The sequence below is a fragment of the Antechinus flavipes genome, chromosome 3 (genome assembly GCF_016432865.1).
Source record: "Antechinus flavipes isolate AdamAnt ecotype Samford, QLD, Australia chromosome 3, AdamAnt_v2, whole genome shotgun sequence".
In the NCBI taxonomy this organism is placed as follows: domain Eukaryota; kingdom Metazoa; phylum Chordata; class Mammalia; order Dasyuromorphia; family Dasyuridae; genus Antechinus; species Antechinus flavipes.
The window spans coordinates 617,067,024-617,091,510 of NC_067400.1; the positions used below are offsets into that span (position 1 = coordinate 617,067,024).

The window sequence follows — 24,487 nt, forward strand, 5'->3', positions numbered from 1 at the left end:
ATGGTTAGGACCCCCTGGAAGGATTCGCCCTGCAAGAGAAAGGTGCGGCCTTCCCTTCTGAGGATTCCCAGTCGGGGGGGAGGGGACCAGCTACCCCTCTGTTTGCTTTAGGTCCCCCTTCATGTGATTCTCCTTCCCTAGGGCATCTCATCTACTTCCTATGTCAAAAGAAGGGAACAGGCTGAGAAGAGGAAAGGAGGGGGTTCCCTCCCCCAAAGATTTCAGCTATCTAGACTTAATGGACGAACTTTAGAGCTGAAGAGGGCTAGTCCAGTCCCCCCCCCCCCTTTTACAGATAAGGAAAACATGTCCTGAGAAGAACAGGGAGTTGTCCAAGATTGCAAAGGTGGTGACCTCGGTGCTCTTCCCGTGGCTGCGTAAAAAGGGGCATCCTACAAAATACCACAGCTGGGCTTGCTCACCGACTGCTTTCAAGAAGCCTTCCTGGACCCATCCCTGCCAGGCAGAGGGTTGGGGGTGGGGGGTAAAGACATTCTCCAATCTTTTCTTCCCAGCCTCTAGTTAAGTAGAAAAACTCCTTGGCCCAGGAGTTACAAGTGGGAGCTTGGGCCCTGCCCCTCCTCTGCCTTCCTGAGACCCTAGGCCACTTCACACCCCTTCCCTTAGCCTCGGTTTCCCCATCTGTCAAGAGGATCTTGGCCAAGATGGCCTTTGAGGTCCCTTCCTGTCCTGACACTCTGGGATTCGGTGACTCCCTCCTGAGTCCCCAGAGGCCGTGGGACGGAGACAGGAATTTGATTTGTTTCCTTGTTTTTCTTCCTCAAGGGGAGGGGGAGGGGAGATAGCTAAAGGCAGCCAAGGGTGAGGGCTAAATTCTGCCCTCTGGGAGCCACCCCTCCCAGCTTCCAGCCAGCCAGAGGTATTGGAAGTAGTTGGTGGGGGGGGGGGGTGGTGAAGGCTGTCTGGGGGAGATGAAGGGGAGAAGAGGCGGTGAGCAGCGGCAGGGGCGGAATACAGGAGGAGGGAGCTGTGACCTGCCCCGGATGGGTGCAGGGAGCAGGGTTCTGCTTGTTCTAAGGGAGACAACCTTGAGACCTAAGCTTCGGGGCCCTGCCCTTCCCTGGGTGGGCTTGGGGAGCAACTCTGGGCAAATGTGTTCTCCTCTCCGAGCCTCCGCTCTGATCGCCACTGGCAAAATGAGAGGGAGGTCCAAAGTGAGGGGCAAGGTGCCAGCTTGAACCCAAGACCCAGAATGTCAGAACTAGGGTTAGAGAACTATAAAGGGGCTGGTCCCAGAGGCTGGCAAGGAGATCGTCACAATCTATCGCCTCCCACCTCATGCTTATTGACCGGCTGGCTGTATATAATATATAGCACGCACAAGGAAGATTCTTGGGATGTGAGCTGGGAGGGACCCGAGAATAGAGACTACGGGAGCTGGAAGGGAACTTAGACCTGAGGACCTGAGGATGTTGGGAGGGACTTTGAATATGGACCACCACGGTCCTTAGAACTGGGGATGTCAGGGCTGGGACTCCCCACAATGGAAGTCAGTTGCCCAGGGTAACAGAGAAAAACAGGGAAAGAGTTGACATCAAGCCTGGAACCAGAGCTCCCGAGGCTGGTAAATGGTATTGCCCTCCCCCAGCCTCCGAATTAGGAGGTAGGGGACAAGGAGGCCCCCTGGGTTTCCCCCTTCCCTCCTGTCCTCTCTGGCCCCTTCCACAGCAAGGACTCCCATGGGGAAGAGAGGTTGGGCAGCTTCCGCTACGCTCCATGCAACAAACCTGGGAACAGCGAGGGGTGGAGGTGCCTTCAGACCCAGGATTCCCATTTGGACCATGGACCCAGATGAGACCCAGATGGGGGTGAGTGGGCTTAGCCATACAACAGTTGATAAGATGGAGAGAAAGTCATTTATTATGGCAAATTACAACAGTTGCTTCTTGAACTGAGGCTGCTCTTAGAAGGGACTCTAGGAAGCAGAGCAAAGGGATGAGCCAATGAGAGGAGACTCCTCCATTTGCCCCTCTTCCCAGAAGCACTAGTCACATTTCCCTCCTCCAACAAAGGGCCTCCGATTCCGCCCCACAACTTCCCACAACTTCAGCTTCTTCTAAATCGTTTGACAGGTGAGAATGCCAGAAGCAGTTGGAGGCACTTGAAGTTGGACAACAGTGGACTCAACAGCAAGCTCTGAAAAAAAGAGGGAGCAGAGTGGTCAGGAGGCACCCCTGGCCTCAGGCCGGCTCCCAGACCCAGATCTGGCCTGGACTCAGGCCCCGAGCACGGGGCCCACCGTGCTTTCTCCCTTGGGACCTCCTTGGACAATTCCCCGAGAAAGAATCCCGTGGATAACTGCTGACTTAGGAGATCACGGATGAACATTAGCTATGAATTAAATTTTATTTACTTTGGTAAGTATTTCCCAATTGTATTTTAATCTGGCTTGGGCAGCACTTTGGAATTTTTCAGGTCAGGAGTTTGTCAGTCTAGACTAAATGATCTCTAAGCCCTTCTAGTTCTGACATTCCCTGTTCTAAGCCGCCCCCCCCCCCCGCCTCAGTTCTGACATTCCCTGTCTTAAGAGCCCTCCCAGCTCTGACATCCCCTCTTCTAAGGACTGTGGCATTCTATAGTCAAAGTTTTAAGGTCCCTTCTAATTCTAATAGTCTCTATTTGTCGGGCCCTCCCAGCCCTGACATTTCCTGTCCTAAGAACTCTCCCCACTCTGACATTTCATATACTAAGGCCTTTCCCAGCTCCGAAATCCCCACTTCTAAGGACTGTGGCATTCCATATCCAAAGTCCCAACTCTTACGTTCTCCGTTGTAAGGTTCTTTCTAGTTCTAATAGTTTCTATTCTTTGGGTCCTCCCAGCTCTGACATCCCCTATTCTAAGAGCCTTCCCGGCTCTGACATTCTAAGAATCTTCCATGTGCATGCTGTATATTATACTGCTAGTCAATCAATAAGTTTATTAATAGGTGCCAGGTATTTGCTCAAGTACTGGAAATATAAATATAAGCAGAACAAAGATGGTTCCCGCCCTCAAGAAGTTTTCATTCTAAAAGGGAAGAATATACCTATGAAGAAGTTCAAAGGGGGAAAGGGAAAAGATAGGGGAAGTTCTATGCAAATGAGCCTACAATGCAGCTGAAAAGAGGGCTGAAAATAACAGTTGCCTGGACTTTCTCCTCAAAATGGAAGTTCTAGAAAGAGCCGGTCAATCAGAGGATGAGGTCTTGGGGAGCAGAGAATGCTGAGGATGAGGCCGCTGGTAATGTAGTGGATAGAGTGCTGAGCCTGGAGTCAGAAAGACCTGAATTCAAATCTGATCTCACTTACTAGCCATGTGACCCACTCTCAATGGGCCTGAGTTTCTCTAAGTATAAAATGGGGATAACAATAGCACTTACTTCTCAGGGTTGTCATGAGAGTAAAATGAGATATTTATAAAGTGCTTAGCACAGCACCAGGTGTAGCATAGATGCTATAGAAATGCTTCCTCCCGAGCAACAAACTGGGAAAACATCTTCACAGTTAAAGGTTCTAATAAAGGCCTCATTTCCAAAATATATAGAGAACTGACTCAAATTTATAAGAAATCAAGCCATTCTCCAATTGATAAATGGTCAAAGGATATGAACAATTTTCAGAGGATGAAATTGAAACTATTACCACTCATATGAAAGAGTGTTCCAAATCACTATTGAGCAGAGAAATGCAAAGTAAGACAACTCTGAGATACCACTACACACCTGTCAGATTGGCTAAGATGAGAGGGAAAAATACTGATGAATGTTGGAGGGGATGCGGGAAAATTGGGACACTGATGCATTGTTGGTGGAGTTGTGAACGAATCCAACCATTCTGGAGAACAATCTGGAATTATGCCCAAAAAGTTATCAAACTGTGCATATCCTTTGATCCAGCAGTGCTACTACTGGGCTTATACCCCAAAGAGATACTAAAGAAGGGAAAGGGACCTGTATGTGCCAAAATATTTGTGGCAGCCCTGTTTGTAGTGGCTAGAAACTGGAAATTGAATGGATGCCCATCAGTTGGAGAATGGCTGGGTAAATTGTGGTATATGAACGTTATGGAATATTATTGTTCTGTAAGAAATGACCAGCAGGATGAATACAGAGAGGACTGGCGAGACTTACATGAACTGATGCTAAGTGAAATGAGCAGAACCAGGAGATCATTATACACTTCGACAACGATATTGTATGAGGACATATTTTGATGGAAGTGGATTTCTTTGACAAAGAGACCTAACTAAGTTTCAATTGATAAATGATGGACAGAAGCAGCTACACCCAAAGAAAGAACACTGGGAACAAATGTGAACTATCTGCATTTTTTCCTCCCGGGTTATTTACACCTTCTGAATCCAATTCTCCCTGTGCAACAAGAGAACGGTTCGGTTCTGCAAACATATATTGTATCTAGGATATACTGCAACATATCTAACATATATAGGACTGCTTGCCATCTAGGGGAGGGGGTGGAGGGAGGGAGGGGAAAAATCGGAACAGAAGCGAGTGCAAGGGATAATGTAAAAAAAAATTACCTTGGCATGGATTCTATTGATATAAAGTTATTATAAAATAAAATATATATATATATATATATAAAAGAAATGCTTCCTCCCCTTCCTCTCCCTTCTGATGTGAAAAGTAGTACAGCATAATCACTTATTTGTTCTTGTCAAGTCGTTTTCAGTCACATCCAACTCTTTGGGACCCCTTTGGGGTTCTCTTGGCAAAGATACTTTGCTATTTCCTTCTCCAGCTCATTTTGCAGATGAGGAAACTGAGGCAAACAGGGCTAAGTGACTTGCCCGGGTCCCACAGCTATAAGGGACTGAGGCTGAATTTGCACTCAGAAAAGTGAACCCACTGCAGCGCCACCTTGCTGCCTCTCGGATTTATGGGCATGTGAGTTATGGACTGTTACTTTGTGTCCCGATCTTCCTGCTGTTTCTAAAAGAACAACTGTATCGCATCTGGGAGGCGAGCTCTCGGATGATCTAACATTGTATAAATTATGTCCCCACGGTTTGTAACAGTTTGGCGTTTGTTGGCGTTTCAGACAGCCCACAAAGGAACAGAATCTTTACAAAAATCAAAGCGTCGCCTGGAAGATCTCGCTTCTCGAGGCAGAACCTTGACCTTTGGGACAGCTCTCATCAGGAAGCTCACCCGGAGCTCAAGCCAAAATTGGTCATTGGTAGCCTCCTTTTCCCCTTCCCCCTTCCCATCCTTTCTTCCCAGTCCTGCCGTCTGAGCCCAACAAACACGACAAATCCCTCTCCTACAGCCTTCGTGTCCGCCTTGTGTCTTCCCAGATTAAAGACCGCCAATTCCCTCAGCTGATCGTATAATGTGGCTACCCAGCCCCTCACCATCCTGGCTGCCCATTACTGGACATTAGATGGTACATCGATGTCCTTCTTAAACCATGATGCCCAGAACTAAACCCAGGTGTCCCGGTGAAATAGAGAGGATTGCAACTAGGAAGCTGTGCCCCTCTTTACACTTTTTTGGGTACCCCGTCACGTGGCCGACTCATGTGGAGCTTGTGGTCCACTAATACCCCCAGCTCTTTTTCTGACACACTGCTGCCTCACTATGAATTTTCCAACCTGTGACCTTTTGTGGGGCCTCAGCTTCCTGTTCTGTAAAATGAAGCAACTGGTCTCAAAATGGTCATGCGAATCCTTGCCACCACTATAGTCTATGATCAAAAAGTCATTTTCTTTTCTTTTTTTTATAAAGCTTTTTTTCCCCCAAAACATAGGCACGGATAATTTGACATTAACCCCTGCATAGCCTTGTATTTCAGATTTTCTCCTTCCCCCCATCCCCTCCCCTAGATGGCAAGCAATCCAATATATATTAATAAAATATATGTCAAATCCAACATGTGTAAACATTAAAAAATTCATTTTCTTTTTAAGAAACAAAATAAAAACAAAAGAAACAAAAACAAAAAACTTGGGGAGCTTTCTAAAATGGCCCACTAGAGCATTACATAGTGCTGTGGATACAACACAGGCCATGGAATAAGGAGAACCTGAGTTCAAATCTGGTCTCAGACATTTACTGGCTCTATGACCCTGGGCAAGTCACTTAACCTGACTGACTTAAAAAAAAAAAAAAGATATCCATACCATTTCTCCCGACCCATTTGTCTAACATCCTAACTTATAAGAACTTGGCTTTCTAAGACCCAGCCTTGTCTGTTGTCTTTTGCTTCCATCACGTACATCCATCCATCACCCTGCCCTTCTCTAGCTGACTCCATGGGTCCTTCCTAAGCTTTTAAAAAAGTAAATTAAATCTATTTATTCCTCTCCTTCCCACTTCTCCCCCATCTTGAGAAAGAGAGAGAAAAGGCCTTGGGAGAAGTGTGAGCAAATTCCCCCAGTGGCCACATCCTAAACCTTCTGTGTGGGTCTGCACCCCGAGTCCATCCCCTTTCAGTGGATCGTCTGTGCTTCTCTAATTTGCCAATTTGACTCTCCTCTGGATTTAGAGAACCACAGCCCCAGCATCGTTAGAATTTTGTGTTGAACAAGAGTCGATAGGTTCAGATAAATCCTTGACGGGTTCTCCTCAGAGGGAGATGCAGAAGCTTGCATGCACACGTGCACATTTTGTGCCGTTCACACTGGTGTTTCTTTTGGGGTCTCATCAGGTACTTCTACAGAACAGCTTGCCAAATAACTAAGTCTTAGTGCCCCCAATTCTGAAGAACTGAGTTCTTGAGCGCCGACGGAGCCATTATGTTCTAGATATCTGAACTTTAGATTATTGATAACAGTTACTTACAGTGGGTTCTAGCTAAGTGCATCTTACATCATTGGAGTTTGTAGAGCTGACTGCGGTCCTGATAACCAAGTTTAGAGTGTTCTGGGCTTTAAAACTGAGGTTCCCCAAAAACTAAGCTCTTGGAGATTAGAGCATTGGACAAAAAGGCTCTGGGTAAGTGCGTCCCCACTGTTCTGCCTAATAATATAACAACTGGCGCCGGAGAAAGGGTTCTAATGTGCCTACTGTAAGTCTGGTGGGAAGGGGTCACTTCTTTCAGTGACCCCTGACGTCTAAAGTCTCCATGTCAGACGGAGGGGGGGGTTGCTCTGATGACTTTCTCAGAACATCTGAACACCCCAGAAACAATGTGGTGGAGGAGCTAAGGGGCCAAAGGGCCAGCATGGATACTGACGGGATGTGGGGCCCACTCAGGGACCCAGGCAACTCAACAACCCTAGATTTGTTTGGGGAGAGGAGAGCCCTCACCGGGAGCTCCCTACCAGTTAAGAAATCCAGATCCAGGAGCCCATCCTCCCCAAAAGGAGGATTCAAAGTTATAAGTGACTACGGAGATCACCTGGCAAAAGCCACCCTCATTTCACACGTTAAAAAACAATTCTGGGGGCAACTAGGTGGCACAGTGGATAGAGCACCAGCCCTGAAATCAGGAGGACCTGAGTTCAAATCTGTCTCAAATGCTTAACACTTCCTAGCCGTGTGACTCTGGGCAAGTCCCTTAACCCCAATTGCCTCGGGGGGAAAAAGCAATTCTAGAGTCTTAGGTCTCAGAATCACCACTTTAGAGCCCATGGTTCATCTCCCTTCATTTTACAAATGAGGAAACTGAGTCTCAGAAATATTCAGTACCTTGCTCAAGATCTCACCCCGGGACTGGGATTTCCTAATCCGGTGTTCTTTCCAAGGTACCAGACACACCTTGGACAAAATGGCTGATGATGGGCCCAGTGAATAGAAAGGCTAGGGTTTAACCCCAGGTCTTTTGACTCCCAATCCAATGTTCTTTCATGACGCCGCACCTGGGGCAGGTCCCTGACTTTATTCATGACCCCAATCTTCTCTGGAGCCCATTGCTTTTGCTCAAAAATATTCTTCCTCTCCTTTCCCCCAGGCCCAACTTCTATCCAGGTGTGTGGAAACAGGTGACAGTGGCTAGAGTTCTGAGTCTGAGTTTAAAGCAAGTCACTGAATGTCTTTCTGCCTCAATTTCCTCAACTAGAAAATAATGGCACCTACCTTCTCAGGGTTGTTAGGAGGATTAAATGAGATATTTGTAATAAATGAGATATTTATTAGCCACATCTGGCTGGTAAGAAGTTCTTAATGAATCTTTCCTCCCTTCGTTTCTTTCCTCCTTCCTTTCTTCTTTCCTTCCTTCCTTTCTCCCTTCCTTCCTTCCTTTCCTCCTTCCTTTCTTCCTTCTTTCCTTTCTTCCTTCTTCCTTTCTTCCTTCCTTCCTTTCTTCCTTCTTTCCTTCCTTTCTTCCTTCTTTCCTTCCTTCTTCCTGTCTTCCTTCTTTCCTTCCTTCCTTCCTTTCCTCCTTCCTTTCTTCCTTCCTCCCTTCCTTCCTTCCTTTCCTCCTTCCTTTCTTCCTTCTTTCTTTCCTTCCTTTCCTTTCCTCCTTCCTTTCTTCTTTCTTTCCTTCCTTCCTTTCTTCCTTCTTTCCTTTCCTCCTTCCTGTCTTCCTTCTTTCCTTCCTTTCTTCCTTCTTTCCTTCCTTCTTTCTTCCTTCCTTCCTTCGCCAACCCCTCCAGTTAGGAGTCAGCCTGGACCCATCCTCCTTCGTTCAACACGTGGGGCACCCCTGTCACTCACCTGTACACAGTGTAGGAGACACCCAGTGGTGAAGGCAGAGACTCCCACGGTATCCAAGGCTTCTCTGACAAAGTCATCTGAAGATATCACCAAGAATTTGGAGGGGGGCATCTTGGACATGTTGGTGGAAACGAGCAGAGGGGTGAGGGTCTGCAGGAAGAAAGCAATGAAGCACAGAAGGGTTAGAACTCGCTCTCGCCACCTTCCCAAGGCTTCCCCCCCCTTACCTGCTCGGCCATCTTTGCTCCCACCCTCCTGTCCCTGACTCAGTCTCTCACTGATCCCATTGGCCTTGGCCCCTGTGGCCCCATCCCAAGCTCTTCCCCATGTCAGAGACCTTCCCATCGTCCATCCCTTCGCACCCTAACCATGACAAAAGCCCTCCCGCTCACCCCCACACGGTACCTGCACAGTGATTCCGGAGGACCGGTATTCACAGGCTATAGCCTGAGAGAAGCTATTCACGAAGGCCTAGGAGGGAGAGGGAGGGCGTTTTAGCATCAGAAGGGACCCAGAGTGCAGCTCTCTCCCTGAGCCGTAGCCCTCTAGCTTTTGCCGGAAGAGCCCCAAGGACAGGGAGCTCCCTCCCTCCCTAGGCATCCCGCTCCACTCTGGGGCAGCTCTCCTTAACAGGGCTCTACATAACATCCTTCCAAATCCTAGGGGCGAGTTCCTGCCAGAGGCCTTTTCTTTTCTGGGATAAATCTGATGGTTCTAGTAACCAATCAAACAGCCAGGAAGTATTTCATCGCCTGCCATATGCAGGAGATCCTCTGGGCACTGGAGAGAAAATAAAATTAAATTTAAAAAAGCAATCCCTGCCCTTAGAGGGACTTCCCGAGAAACATACGTAGCCAGCTAGTAGCATGATGACCAGTGCTGGATCTGGCTTCAAGAAGATCCGAGTGCAAATTCTGCCTTACACATGCACTAGCTGTGTGACCCTAAGCAAGGCACTGAACCTCCGTCTCTGCCTCAAGCTCCACATCTGTAAAATGGACATCATGATAGTAGCTCCTCCCAAGGTGGTTATGAGGGTCGAATGGGATCCTTGTAAAGCACACTGCAAATCTTGGAGTGTTCTGTACGTGCTAGTTACTATTATTTATCGAAGAGTACAAAACTGATAAGGGAAACCCTAGTGCATGGGACAGGGTGAAAGATCGGGAAGGCCCTGATGTAGACAGTGGTATCTGGAGGAAGCTGGAGATTCTTAGAAGTGGAGGTGAATAGGGAGAGGGAGGTCAGGGAGTGGGGGAGTGGGGCGTACAATGTTCTATACGGGATGTGGCAAGAAAGCCGATCGGGCCCTAACACGCATCGCAGATAGGAAACTATAGCGTCCAGTGGGAAGAAGACTGGATCCGGGTTGCTCTCAAATCTTATTTCTGAGATTTACATGGATAAGTCACTTAAGCTCTCCAAGCCTCAGTTTCTCCATCTGTAAAATGAGGAGATGGCCTCTAGGGGCTCTTCTAGTTCTCCATTTGTGATCCTACTGCGCTTGTGTGCAATAATGCTGGGGAAGGAAGCTGCAGGCTAGGAAGGAGGGGAGTTTGTATTGAGCCAGATTCAAGGTCTTCCTGGCCCCCATCAGCACTCTCTCCGGCTCGTGGATGTTCCAGCCACACTGTAGTAAGACTGGCCTCTCTCCGGGATTCGCTCATTTAAGTCATATCGAATTCTTCCTCCTCGGGCACAAAGAATCGGACGTGACTGAACGACAAAACTTGGCCACAAAACGACAAAGTTCCTTCTCCAGCTCATTTTACAGATGAGGAAACTGAGGCAAACAGGATGAAGTGACCTGGTCAGGGTCACACAGCTCGTGTCCCAGGTCAGATTTGAACTCATGAAGAGCCTTCCTGACTCTACACGCTCTAGCGCCACCTAGCGGCCCTGCGGTTCCCAAAACAATAGAGGAATTTTTCCACTGACCCTGACAATTTCCTGTGTCATTCAAAGTCCGGTCAGATTTCTCCCTTCCAGGAAGCCCTTCCTGACCACCCTGACCTCCAGGGCTCCCTGCGCTCTCTGAGCTCTTCCACAATGTTTCTGGATCCACCACCCCTCCTCCACCCTGACTTCTAGGAAGTCTTCCCTGCCCAGGGCTTCCCCTCAGCGCTGACTCCCACTCCCCTTCCGAGGCATTAGGAACCTCAGAGAGAGCCCGACTCTTCCTCGGACAGAGAAAACCAACCGACTCACAAGCATTTATTAAGTGCCTACATACCGTGTCCCATACATTTATTAAGTGCTGACTGTGTTCCTCAGATTCTGCTATGAGATTTGGAGAAACAAAATGGAAAGTGTGCTGGATTTAGAGGCAGAGGAATTGAGTTCATATCCCAGGACGGCCATTTAATAGCCGACTGAGTGAGGGCAAATCATTTCTCTGGGACTCAGTTTCTTCTGGAAAAGATGGACTTCTAAAGCATTTTGCTGCTGTGAATTTTGGGTTCCCCTTCCCTGTGGAAGGCATAGGTGTGAAGGATGCAAAGGCCAAAAGAGCCAGTATCTGAGGCCACTAGGGGGCACCATAATGCATAGAGCACCAGGCCTGGAGTCGCGAAAATTTATCTTCCTAGAGTTCAAATTCAACCTCAGACATGCACTAGCTGTGTAATCCTAAGCAAGTCACTTAGTTCTGTTTGCCTCAGTTTTCCCATCTGTAAAATGAGCTGGAAAAGGAAATGACAAACCACTCCTGTATCACTGCCAAGAAAAGTCCAAACAGGTCACGGAGAGTTGCACGTAACCAAAACGCCTCAGCAACCTGGTTTTTGCCCACGTTCACACAAGGTGGTAAGTGTCAGAGGCAGGATTTGAACTCAGCTCCTCTGACTGAATCCAGCACTCTACTCACTGTACTGTGTGGCCTCCTAAATACACCATGCATGCTAGAAATGAGCAGAATTGGCCTTCTCAGTATTATTCACATAGGCTCCAGGGGCTTATATTCTATCTGGAGAGAACATCTCTCTCTAAATACTTATTGTTGATTCATTTTTCAGTCCTGTCAGATTCTTAGTGATCCCATTTAGGAATTTTTTCTCTTCCTTCCTTCCTTCCTTCCTTCCTTCCTTCCTTCCTTCCTTCCTTCCTTCCTTCCTTCCTTCCTTCCTTCCTTCCTTCCTCTCTCCCTCCCTCCCTCCTCCCTCCCTCCCTCCCTCCCTCCCTTCTTCTTTCTTTCTTTCTTTCTTTCTTTTCCTTTCTTTCTGGCAAAGAGACCAAAGCAATTTGCCATGCCTTCTCCAGCCCATTTTACAGATGAGAAAAGTGAAGCAAACATAGGTGACGTGCCCTGAACTCAGATTTATACTCAAAAAGATAACTTTTCCCTTATTTAGGCCTAGGACTCTATACACTATGGCGCCACCTAGTGCCCATATTCCTAAATAAGCTTCATCAAAATCGACACAAGGCAAAGAAAGATTGGGCTTTTTTGGTGTGGGGACCCTAGCATCTGGGGGCTGCGAAGAAGCTCTCCTACTTTTGTAAACAGGTCTCCTATGGTACATCCTGGAAGGCCCTTCAGCATCCCGGATGTTTTCCAGACTGTCAGTTTTCTTCCCAAAGCATAGGTAGCATTCAACAAGGTTTTGCAAAGGTGAATGTTGAGAAAACTATCTTTGCACATTTGGAAAAATAAAATACCATTAATTGTTTTCAAAAGAATAGTGTTCAGAAGAGAATGCAAGAGTCTTGACATGGTCCTGCCAGAGAAGAATACAGAGAGATGCTACTGAGCAACAGTTTGCTCTAGGAACGTGTCATGACCTTCTTCCCAGAACCCGAGACTTAACTTGCTTTTTGGCTGCCAGGTCACAATAATACAGACACTGCACTTGCGATTCACTGAAACCTCCAGAACTTTTTCAGATAAGCCACTGTCCACCCAACCAATCGTATTCTGTACCTAACAAAAGGCGACGTCCATCCCCACGCAGTTTCATCTTATTAGACCTTCCCTCTGCCTCCGCCCATGCTCTGGCCTGCCAAAACTCCTTTGGATCGGGCTCTGCCCGCTACTATATTATAGGGGAGAGGTGTTTGCTTGGAGAGGACACTGGACTTGGAAGCAGGAGGATTTATCTTCAAATACAGCCTCCCAGACTTCCCGGCTCACACATTACTTCTGTCTGCCTCAGTCAGCTCTTCTGGCTCACTATGTTCTAGGCTCTTCATTAAGTGCTTTACAATTATCATCTTATTTGATCCTCGCAATAACCCTTGGAGGGAACACTCTTATTATCCCCATTTTCCAGATGAGGACATTGAGGCAATCAGACATTAAGTCATTTATGGGGGTCACACAGCCAGTGAGGCTCTGGGCTGTAGTACTTTGTGCACTGTGGTGCCCCCTAGTGGTTTCAAACAAGCTGCCATCTCGTCGACATCGGTCTCTTTCCCACCATATATCCACCCTTGGATCTGCTGAATCCCTTGGATCCGAGCTGGCCCTGTGGACCCGCCCATTAGGAGCTCGGCTGATCTTGGTCAGACCTGTCCTTGTCACAGCCCTGGGGTACTCTGGGACCACTTCTCCCTTCTGCTGCATCTTTACCTTCTCTTTAATCACTTATTCGGAATTCCCTGAAGCTTGGAGCCCTGGGAAAAGCACAACGCACTTGGATTTTCTCCCCTCCCAGAATCTGCTTCCCTTCCCCGGGTGACAGTGAGGAGGCTTCTAGGCTTCTGGAGCCTCCAGCTTAAGGCCGTGCTAGACTGGGGGGTCTCTGGGGTCTGGCCAGGGCTCAGAACAGAGAACGGCGGAGCCGGGAAGGGCCTTCCGACAGCGGGGGCTTTGGAGCAGAGGACGGCGGAACTGCAGGGACACAGGAAGGAGGATGTCAGCCACGGAGGGGCCCCGCACCCTAGCGTGTCAGACCTAGGAGGGACCAGCTGAACGCTCCCCACATCTCCTGCCCAACAATTTTCCAAGAATGAGGCATTCAAATTTTGGAGCAGCGAGCCAACAAGAGGTCACGGGGAGACATTTTCCCTACGACAACTTAGGGGTCATCAGGAAGGGTCTGTCTCCTCAGGGTGGATGGCAGGGACACCAGTGGTGAGCCCGGGAGGCAGCTGACTGCAGCACCAGTTGCAGGGGTCCAGACAACTGGTCAGAAACAGATGACGGGGGACCTCTTCCTGGCACTGGGTGATTGTCAAAATTCTGGGGAGCAGTTCCAGCAATCAGTCACAAGGAAGCAGGGATCTCAGTATGGAGGCAAAGGGAAAGGCAGTACTCGTGCCCGCAGGGCAGCAGGGGACCTAGGCACGGTTCCAGAGGAACACTAGCACTGGTGACTGTAAGAGAGCAGGAACCCTTTCTGTGCCAAGGCCGGAGGGCAGATCTGGATAGCAGTGAGCAGGCCTCTCCCCAGATCACACCACCTTGGAAACACCCACAATTTACAGACTCCCGGAACCAGCTCTGAAAACAGAGCACTGAAAAAACTCGGGACAGGGTTTCCCCACCCCTAGGAAAGCAGAGCCCAAGTTTAAAGTTCAAAGTCAAGAAATAGGCTGGAAAAATTTCATACAACACCCGAAACACCCCCCCTTCTGTCGCCTCCACTCCTCAAAAAACAAACAAACCCTTGTCCACAAAAAGCTACCATGCTGTCAGGGAAGATCAAGATATAAACTTAGAAGCCAACAATGTGAAACAGCCACCAAAAAAAAAAAAAAAAAAAAAAGCTTAAAAGAAAAATGCTCATTGGATCCAAGTCCAACAATCAAGTAGGTAGCACATAGAACGCTGGACCTGGAGTCAGGAATATCCATTTCCCCGAGTTTAACTCTGATCTCAGATATGTATTACTTAGGTGACTCTCTGTTTTTCTCAGTTTTTCAACTGCAAAATGAACTGGAGAAAGAAATGGCAAACCTTTCCAATATCATAAAGTCACCTCTGTGACTTCAGACACTTCTCCCTGTTTTCCTCGGTTTTCCAACTGCAAAATGAGCTGGAGAAAGAAATGGCAAACCTTTCCGGTATCATAAAGCCACCTCTGTGGCTTTAGACACTTCTCCCTGTTTTCCTCAGTTTTCCAACTGCAAAATGAACTGGAGAAAGAAATGGCAAACTTTTCTGATATTATAAAGTCACCTCTGTGGCTTTAGACACTTCTCCCTGTTTTCCTCGGCTTTCCAACTGCAAAATGAACCGGAGAAAGAAATGGCAAACCTTTCCGGTATCATAAAGCCATTTCTGTGACTTTAGACACTTCTCCCTGTTTTCCTCGGTTTTCTAACTGCAAAATGAACTGGAGAAAGAAATGGCAAACCATTCCAGTATCTCTGCCAGAAAAATACCAAATGAGATCATAAAGAGTTGGACATATCAAAGGATATGAACAGACAATTTTCAGAGGATGAAATTGAAACTATTACCACTCATATGAAAGAGTGTTCCAAATCATTATTGATCAGAGAAATGCAAATTAAGACAACTCTGAGATACCACTACACACCTGTCAGATTGGCTAAGATGACAGGAAAAAATAATGATGAATGTTGGAGGGGATGCGGGAAAACTGGGACACTGATGCATTGTTGGTGGAGTTGTGAACGAATCCAACCATTCTGGAGAGCAATCTGGAATTATGCCCAAAAAATTATCAAACTGTGCATACCCTTTGATCCAGCAGTGTTTCTATTGGGCTTATACCCCAAAGAAATACTAAAGAAGGGAAAGGGACCTGTATGTGCCAAAATGTTTGTAGCAGCCCTGTCTGTAGTGGCTAGAAATTGGAAAATGAATGGATGCCCTTCAATTGGAGAATGGCTGGGTAAATTGTGGTATATGAATGTTATGGAATATTATTGTTCTATAAGAAATGACCAGCAGGATGAATACAGAGAGGCTTGGAGAGACTTACATGAACTGATGCTGAATGAAATGAGCAGAACCAGGAGATCATTATACACTTCGACAACGATATTGTATGAGGATATATTTTGATGGAAGTGGATTTCTTTGACAAAGAGACCTAACTGAGTTTCAATTGATAAATGATGGACAGAAGCAGCTACACCCAAAGAAAGAACACTGGGAAATGAATGTGAACTATCTGCATTTTTGTTTTTCTTCCCGGGTTATTTCTACCTTCTGAATCCAATTCTCCCTGTGCAACAAGAGAACTGTTCGGTTCTGCAAACATATATTGTATCTAGGATATACTGCAACATATCTAACATATATTGGACTGCTTGCCATCTAGGGGTGGGGGTGGAGGGAGGGAGGGGAAAAATCGGAACAGAAACGAGTGCAAGGGATAATGCTGTAAAAAAAAATTACCCTGGCATGGATTCTGTCAATATAAAGTAATTATTAAATTAAAATTAAAAAAAAAGAGTTGGACATAACTGAATACATACACTCCAACAAGACATCCTGAAAGATTGAAGGAAAGAGATAAATAGTAAAGGAAATATTGGGAAAAGAAATGTAAATGTTGAAAGAAAATTATGAAAAGAGAGTTAACAGCTTGGGAAGAGGCACAAAAAATGCTGAAGAAAATAACATCTTAAAAAACAGAACTGGCCAAATGGAAAAGGAGGCACAAAAGCTCACTGAATAAAGTAATTCCTTAGAAATTCGAATTGGACAAGTGAAAGCTAATGACTCCATGAGACTTCAAGAAGCAATTAAATAAAGTCAAAAGAATGAAAAGATAGGGAAAAAGTGATAAATTTCTCATTAAAAAAAAGTGATCTGGGAAATTAAGTCAAGAAGAGATAATTTAAGAATTATGGGACTAGATGATAGGAAAAGATAAGGATAAATGTTGGAGAGGACGTGGGAAAACTGGGACACTAATGCACTGTTAGAGTTGTGAAATGATCCAACCATTCTGGAGAGCAATCGGGAACCATGTCCAAAGGGCTGTCAAACTGTGCATCTCCTATGACCCAGCAGTGTCATTACTGGGTCTGTAACTCAAAGAGATCATAAAGGAGGAAAAAGGACCTACATGTGCAAACATGCTTGTAGCAGCTCTTTTTGTGGTGGCAAAGAATTGGAAAAGGAGTGGCTGCCCATCAATGGGGGATGGCTGAACAAGTTGTGGTATATGAAGGTAGTGGAATATTATTGCTCTATAAAAAGTGATGAACAAGCTGATTTTAGAAAGGCCTGGAAAGATTTAGATGAACTGATGCTGAGTGAAACAAGCAGAAGCAGAAATATATCATACACAATAACAGTAAGATTGTGTGATGATCAACTATGAAAGACTTGGTTCTCCTCAGTGGTTCAGTGATCCAAAGCAATCCCAACAGACTTTGGATAGAAAACGCCATCTGCATCCAGAAAAAGAGTAGGGAGCCAATGCAAATCAGCACATGCTATGTTCACTTCTTTTTTCTATTTTTTTTTTTTTTTTTAGTATCTCTCACATTGTTTTTCTCTTTTTCTCTGATTTTTCTCTCCCAACATGATTCATAAAGCAATGTGTATTAAAAATAAATATACTAAAAAAAGAATTATTGGACTATCTGAATGCCAAGATCAGAAAACAGTCTAGACATCATATCTCAGTGAATTATAAAGGAAGACTGTTTCAATATCTCAGATGCAGAAGGTAACGTAAAAATTAAAATAATCCACTGATCAATTCCTGAAAGAGATCCCAAGATGAAAACTCTCAGGAATATTGTAGCCAAATTCCAGAGCTCCCAAGTCAAAAAAGAAAATATTATAAGTAGAAGTATAAAGGGAAAAAATTCAAATAAAGTAGAACTATAGTAAGAATTATACAAGATTTAGAGTTTCCACATTAAAGAAGTGAAGGGTTTGAAATATCATGTTCCACTGAGTATGGACCACAACATAGCACTTTCAATCTTTTTGTTGTTTGCTTGCATTTTGTTTTCTTTCTCATTTTTTTCCTTTTGGATCTGATTTTTCTTATGCAGCAAGATAATTGTATAAATATGTATACATATATTGGATTTAACATATATTTTAACATGTGTAACATATTTGGATTACCTGCCATCTAGGGAAGGGAATGAGGGAAGGAGGAGAAAATTTGGAACACAAGGTTTTGTAAGGGTCAGCATTGAAAAATTATCCATGCCTATATTTTGAAAAGAAAAAGCTTTAATAAAAAAAAGAAAAAGAAAAATGAAATATTATGTTCCGGAGGGCAAAAAATTGAGGATTACAATCAAAAATCATGCACCCAGTAGTACTGAGCATACTCCTTCAGTGGAAAATGGATATTTAATGAAATAGAAAACTTCCCAGCATTCCTGACTAGAAGTGAAGAGAAAAATTAACCTTCAAATAGAAGACTCAAGAGAAGTGCAAAAAGGTAAACATGAACTAGCAATCATAAGAGACTCAATAAAGTAAAACTGTTTATTTTTCTACATGGGAAAAGGATAATGTAATGCCTAAGAACTTTATCATTATTAGGGCAGAAAAAAAGGTGGAAAGGTAAAAAAGAGGGATGCACTGAAGGAAGGAGAAGGGAGAGGCAGAATGGAGGAAATTTTCTCATATAAAAGAGGCTTTCAAGGAAGAGCTTTTATAGGGGAGAGAGAAAAGAGTGATGGCAGAGAGAGAGAGAGACAGAGAGAAACAAAGAGACAGAGACACACAGAGAGAATGAGAATCAGAGAAACCTCTTTTTACTCAGAAAAATCCAATTCTTTATGACCCCTTTGGGTTTTCTTTGCAAAGATATAGAGTAGTTTGCCAATTCCTTCTCTGACTCATTTTACAGATGAGAAACTGAGGCAAACAGGGTTAAGTGACTTGGTCAGAGTCACATAGCTCATAAATGTCTGAGACCAGAACTCATGAAGGGAAGTAATCCTGACTCCAGGTGTGGCGCACTCTCCATTGTACCACGCAGCAGCTCAATCAGGAAAATTACATTTTGTTCAAAGATACCATAGACAATGAAATAATATCAAAAATTTTAAAGCAAGCTTCTCTAATAAAGCCCTCACTTCTCAAATATATCCTAAGTATAGAATTGAGTCAAATGTATAAAAATAAGAGCCATTTCCAGATTGACAGTCAAGAGATATGAACAGACAGCTCTCAGAAGAAAAAATCAAAGCTATGTATAGTCATAAGGAAAAAAAAAGTTTTGAAAGAAAAAAGTTATTTTAAAAAGTTTTGACTATAGTCACAGTCAAATAAAAAATCACTATTGACTGGAAAAAGGCAAATTAAAACAATTTTGATGTATCACCTCATACCTAAAAGAAATAACAAATGCTGGAAGATATGAGGGAAAATATGGACATTCATGAATTGCTAGTGGAGAAATGAAGTGGTCCAATCTTTTTTTTTTTTTTTTTTTCCTTGCTGAGGCAATTGGGGTTAAGTGACTTGCCCAGGGTCACACAGCCAGGAAGTGTTAAGTGTGGGTCAGATTTGAACTCAGGTCCTCCTGACTTCAGGGCTGGTGCTCTGTCTACTGCCTCACCTAGCTGCCCCTGGTCCAATCATTTAGAAAAACAATCTGGAACTATGCCCCAGAAACTATAAAACTACATAGCCTTTGAGCCGGCAGTATCACTATTGGCTCTGTAACCCAGAGACATCAAAGGAACAAAAGGACATATAGGTACAAAAATATTTATGGCAGCTCCTTTTGTGGTGGCAAAAACAAATTGGAAATTGAAGGGAAGTCCATCAATTGGTAAATGGCTAAACAAGCCGTAGCATATAATCATATATATACCATGTATCATATAGTATACATATATCATATATATAATCACGTAATGGCTAACTACTATATATATATCATGTATCATATATTTTACATATATTATATATATAATCACATAATGGCTAACTACTATATATATATCATGTATCACATATTTTACATATATCATATATATAATCACGTAATGGCTAACTACTATATATATATCCTGTATTATATATTTTACATATATCACATATATAATCACGTAATGGTTAATTACTGTTCCCTAAGATGTATTTAGAAAGATGTTCCAGAAAAACATTAGAAGACCCACAAGAACTGATGCAAACTGAAGTGAGGAAAAACTAGGAGATCGTTGTGCAGTGACAGCAGTATTGGAAGGATGATGGGCTGGGAAAGACTTGGCTACTCGGATCAATTCGATGATCCAAGACGATTCCAGAGGACTCAGGATGAAAAAAGTGCTACCCCTTCCTTTAACCAGCCTTCTTTCTGACCTCAGTACCACTATCCAACCATTCTCCTCTGACTGGAGCTTTAGGATTATCTTTGTTCCTGACCTTTCCCCTCTGCTAGTATCCAGTGTTGGTCTTGGGGTGTCCATATTCCCGGCATCTCGTGTGCCCCTTTTTAGTCCTTTCTTTCTTTCTGTCCTTCGAACCTCATTGAGGATCATTTTGCTTATATGTAGACAGGTCTACATCAATCCTCTGCTCAAAAAACTTCTAACAGCTCCTTCTTACCTAGCAAGTAAACTGTAAAACACCCTCTGTGCCCAAGCAGAATGCATGGCTCTTGTACGCGTCACACTTTCACGTGCTGGAAGATAGTGTGTCCCACTCCCCAGTCTAGGAAGCACCCCTAGTTCCTCCACCTAATTCACACACTTCCGGAATATCTCGCTCTCCTTCTGTCCCTGGCCTTAACCTCCTGGACTTCAAAGTCTCTTCTCTTCTTGCTGCCAGCCCCGGGGGCTCCTCACCCTGGAGCATCCTTCCAACCGTCTGGCCCCCTCTCCAGGGAGTATTCCTCTGCAAGAGTGGTCACCCTTCTCTCATTGGCTGCTTCTAGCTCGAGTCTCCATTTTATGGAGATCCCTAGACCCTTTATGCCCCTCCTGGCCTTGATCAGATCTTTCTGGATTTCAAAATAACCACTCTCCCTGGCCCCAAACCTAGCTCAAGCAAAAACTGATTGACTTCTATCCTATCCCCAGAGCCGAGCACGGAGCCCAGCGAGACATTAATAATTTCTAATAATCACCGGAGTCCTTCCTCATGTGGCCAGCATTATCAGTGTTGAAAGAGAAAAGATCTCAGCTTCCACTGCCATCTCCCAGGAAGTGAATACTGAACTTACAAGGACAGTGAGTGAATGGGGTAAAGGTCACAGCTCTCAGAAAGGAATCATGGGGATCATTAGTCCTCTCTCATTTTATAGCCAGTAGAAGGATAAGTGAGAGAGCTGGTTGCTCAAGGACTTTGCAGGAACTGGAGGCAGAGTGGGCCCTCCCATGTCTCTGGGCTCCATATCTGACACCACTCAGTCCATCTCAATGCCTGACCCTCTTTCTTGTTCCCGGTTCCTTACAAGTGTACCAGGTCTGGGCTCGTTCAGATGGGGGACCCATTTACCTTGGTGGCCGAGTATAAAGCAAAGAATGGAATAGGTTGTTTGCCAGCCTCGGAGGATATGTTAATGATCACTCCCCGGCCCCTGCGGAGTTAGAGAAGAGGATTGTGGGTGATTCAAGGGCAAAGCAATGGGAGGGAATGGAGGCTTGGATCCTCTATCTGTATGGATGGCAAGGTGGGCCCTAGAGCCGGGGAGAAGGGGATGGCTGAGGCCCTACCTGGCGGCCATCTGCGGTAGGATGATCCGGGTCATCTGGGAAGGAAGAGAGGAACCGAGCCACCCTTAGTCCATTTCCAGAAAGCATGTGTCCCCGGAACCCTCCTCATCTTTCCTCCCCCCCACTCCCATCCCCTGCTAAGGATGCTCCCTGTCTCTTTTCTGCCCCAGTCTCACCTGGACCATTGACAGCATGTTACAGTTCATCGTGTCTGAGAAATTCTGGGAAGACAGAAGACAGCTTATTTTCCGGCCTCAGTGGCTCTCACTTCCCCGGGGAGCAGCCTGGCTATGGATTCCGGCTTGGATTTTGCCGAGATGTAAAGTTCTTTCTCATCTTTCAAGGCCCCCTCTCCACACCCCCCCAATCTCCCTTATGAAATTTTCTCCAAGCACTCAAAAAATCCCCTCCCCCTAATCTTGGCCCAAAGCCCAAAGAAAACAAACCCATATTTCAAAATTAATTGATAGTAAAGTGAACCCAATCTGTCAGGATTTGGAAGGCCCCGTTTTGGCCACATTAATTAGCATCCTGGCCACAGAAGCAAAAGCAGATCAGTGTCCGCCCTGATTTTAGCTCACAAAGTACTTTCAGGTTTTGGTAGAAGGGTTGGAAGAGTGGAAGATGGGAAATGGGCAAGGGGCAGATAAAGAGGGCAAGAAGAAGGGAAAAGAAGAGAAATGGAAAGAGGGAGTGAATGGAGGGGGGCTTCCTCTACCTTGCCTGCATTCTCCACATCCAGTATCTTCTGTAGCTTGTTTTGGGTAAGCACAGCAACATTGTTAACTGAAAAAAACAAACAAACAAACAAACAAACAAAAAACCAGGACGGTATCAGAGCTAGGGGATGGGGAGCGATTCCGGGGTCCCGCTGAGTAAGGGGAGAGGGAATGGGTGGGTACCTAGAATGCCGATGTCTAGACCCTCCAGGGCTTTCTCAATGGCCTCATAGATCTCCAAGCCTCCAGTGAAGTCCACCTGGATGATTCTTGTTTCCTTCCCATAGTGTCTCTCTGTAGGAACACTCAGAGAATTCAGAAGTGGAAGCTTAGTCTCCCATTCCTTATGTTATCCACAAGGAAGTGAAGAGGGGACCTGGGGATCCTGAAAATCCTTGAAGGAGAAAATCTCCTTCAACTCTGCCTCAATAAGGGACCCTGCCCCAAGTCCTTTTCCCCTTAAATGAATCTAAGTTTTGATTGCTTGAGGGGGAAATGAAGAGGGGACCCCCAAACTCTGAAAATCCTTAAAGGAGAAAATCTCCTTCAATTCTGCCTCAGTGAAGGACCCTGCCCCAAGGACAAACAGCTTCATCTTGTTATCTGGGTGGGGTTGGCTCAGTCTTGAAACCCACTGAATTCAATTCAAATTCCAGCTGGAAGCTGGAACGTGAGACTCCACCCACGAGCCCCTTCAGCTTGTAGCCAAAGCCCCCTATTAGAAAAGGGACAAACTAAAACCCTCTCTTGGCAGAGCTTCCAAACATGCCAGCCATACCATGTTTGGCACACCAAGGAGCTTCTGCCCACCGGAATGCTCTTTTCCAGTGCCCTCTTCTCTTTGCCCTCACCTATTTCCTTAACTAGACTTTAACCTTAATTCTAATCCCCATAATAAACCTCTTTTATCAATCTAGGTTTTCGGGCCTGTAAATTCCTTTACGGAGAACCTATGCTTGCGCCGAATCCCAAGGGGTTACAGGGGAGACAAACCCTTCCATTTGATTCCCTGAACCCCGAACCTGCCACTTGACCTCATTTAACTCCCTGACCACCAGAAACCCTAATTTCATTTGGGTTCCCCAAATCTAAACCTCATCAGAAGGACCCAAAGAAAACATGGGACTGAATGGGTCAGGATCACCCCCAGCTCTTATAAAGCCCTGGGGCCTTTTGGAACCTTGACCAGCCTTCACTTGGGAAGCACGCCCCCCACCTCCCCTCCTCACCAATGTCCTCTGCCTCCCGACGTAGCTTGCTCAGGTCTCGGCTGACCAGTACAACATTGAGCCCTCTTCGTGCCAGCTGTAAGGAGTCGGGAGAATGAGGAGCTTGAGAGCATGGACCCACAGAACCTCCCAGAGCTCCAGAGGACCCATCCAGCTAAGCGGGTGTCCGTGGAACAGAGGGATGTGGGGGAAATAAAACCCCGAGGACAAATACAGGAATACATATCTACCTACCATCCATCCATCATCTCATTTACCCACCCACCCACCCCTCTGTCCTATAGGTCTATCCTTCATCTGTCCATGTTAGTCTAGCGAAAATGTATCACACATGCACCCGCACATTGCATTTGTATAGAATTTCTAGAGCTCCCTGAGCCAACCATGGCCCGAGGCTCTAGGAAATGACCAGAGCACACAGAGGGGAGCACACCAGGTGCTTAAAGACAGACTCCGATGGGCCTGGGATCCCCCCTTACCTCGTGAGCGTAGCTCCTGCCGATTCCACTCGTAGCCCCGGTTACCACTGTGGGAAGACAAGAGGCTGGGAAGGGGGGTCTCTGGGTCCCTGAGGAGGAACCCTCTGGAGGACCCCCCAAATGGGAAATCCCAGGAAGGGGCAGGGAGAGAACCTTCGTTCTCTGCCTCCTCCCTTTCAGGCCAACCTCACGGCTCAGGAGCCAGAAGGGACTTAGAATTGTTTGTACCGTGGGACTCAACCAGAAAAGGGGCCCGCAGACGTAGGGCCGCGGGTGAGCGCCCACATTTGCCATGCACAGATCAGCTGATGTCAGGTAAAGCTTCTGAGGATGCTGGGAATCATTTGGTCCAACTCCATTCCCCAAAACAAAAACAAATTGCCAAAGCCAGCCTTGAGGCCCAGAAAGATTCTATGGCTTCCTTAGGGTTAGCCACTTCCCCCAGGGATCCAGTTCAAGGCCAGCCCTAGGGCAACCCGATGCTCATTTAAAAGTGAGAAAAGTGGAGGGGGGGAAGGGAGGGGCCTCCATAGTGATCAGAAACCAGACTGGATTTTGAATCTGGGCTCTGGAGTCCCCCAGACTTTCCTAAGGCACTGGACCTTGAGACCCCAGAGCCCTTGTCCCTCCCCCCCCTCCCCGTCCCCCCACACACCTGCCCAGGGCCCTTGTTTCCTAAGAGAGATCCCAAAGCCCAGGCCAGCTCTGGGCAGCCCGAAGAGGATCAGGGCCCGGCCCAGCCAGCAGACGGCTCGCAGAAGCCACCAGGCTGCGGCCACGGTGCCCAGCAGCTGCAGGGTCCAGCTGCTTCCTTCCAGCCATGGAGCCATCCTGGATGGACAGCCCGGAATTTCAGCAGGACAGGTTTGGTGTGGGGCAGG

General features: G+C 46.1%; 1 protein-coding gene across 1 annotated transcript; it reads right to left on the reverse strand.

Annotated features, from left to right (window-relative positions):
* Positions 1-1,858: 1,858 nt before the first annotated feature.
* LOC127556327 (very-long-chain 3-oxoacyl-CoA reductase-B-like) lies at positions 1,859-24,480 on the reverse strand. Its single transcript, XM_051989409.1, has 11 exons — positions 24,262-24,480; positions 23,607-23,653; positions 23,128-23,203; positions 22,082-22,192; positions 21,898-21,965; positions 21,356-21,400; positions 21,180-21,214; positions 20,962-21,043; positions 9,024-9,089; positions 8,619-8,768; positions 1,859-2,157 (listed from the first exon to the last, which is right to left on the reverse strand). The coding sequence occupies exons 1-11, from the start codon at positions 24,434-24,436 to the stop codon at positions 2,068-2,070; spliced, it is 945 nt and encodes a 314-aa protein (XP_051845369.1). The 5' UTR covers positions 24,437-24,480; the 3' UTR covers positions 1,859-2,067.
* Positions 24,481-24,487: the final 7 nt, after the last annotated feature.

Bases quoted from the DNA above. Each gene is read 5' to 3' on its own strand.
- LOC127556327 (XM_051989409.1), bottom strand. From the start codon at position 24,436: ATGGCTCCATGGCTGGAAGGAAGCAGCTGGACCCTGCAGCTGCTGGGC. The intron at 21,401-21,897 runs GTAGAGGAAGCC...CTGTCTTCCCAG, and splicing joins ATGTGGAGAATGCAGGCAAG to AATTTCTCAGACACGATGAA. The intron at 21,044-21,179 runs GTAGGGCCTCAG...CTAACTCCGCAG, and splicing joins CTACCGCAGATGGCCGCCAG to GGGCCGGGGAGTGATCATTA.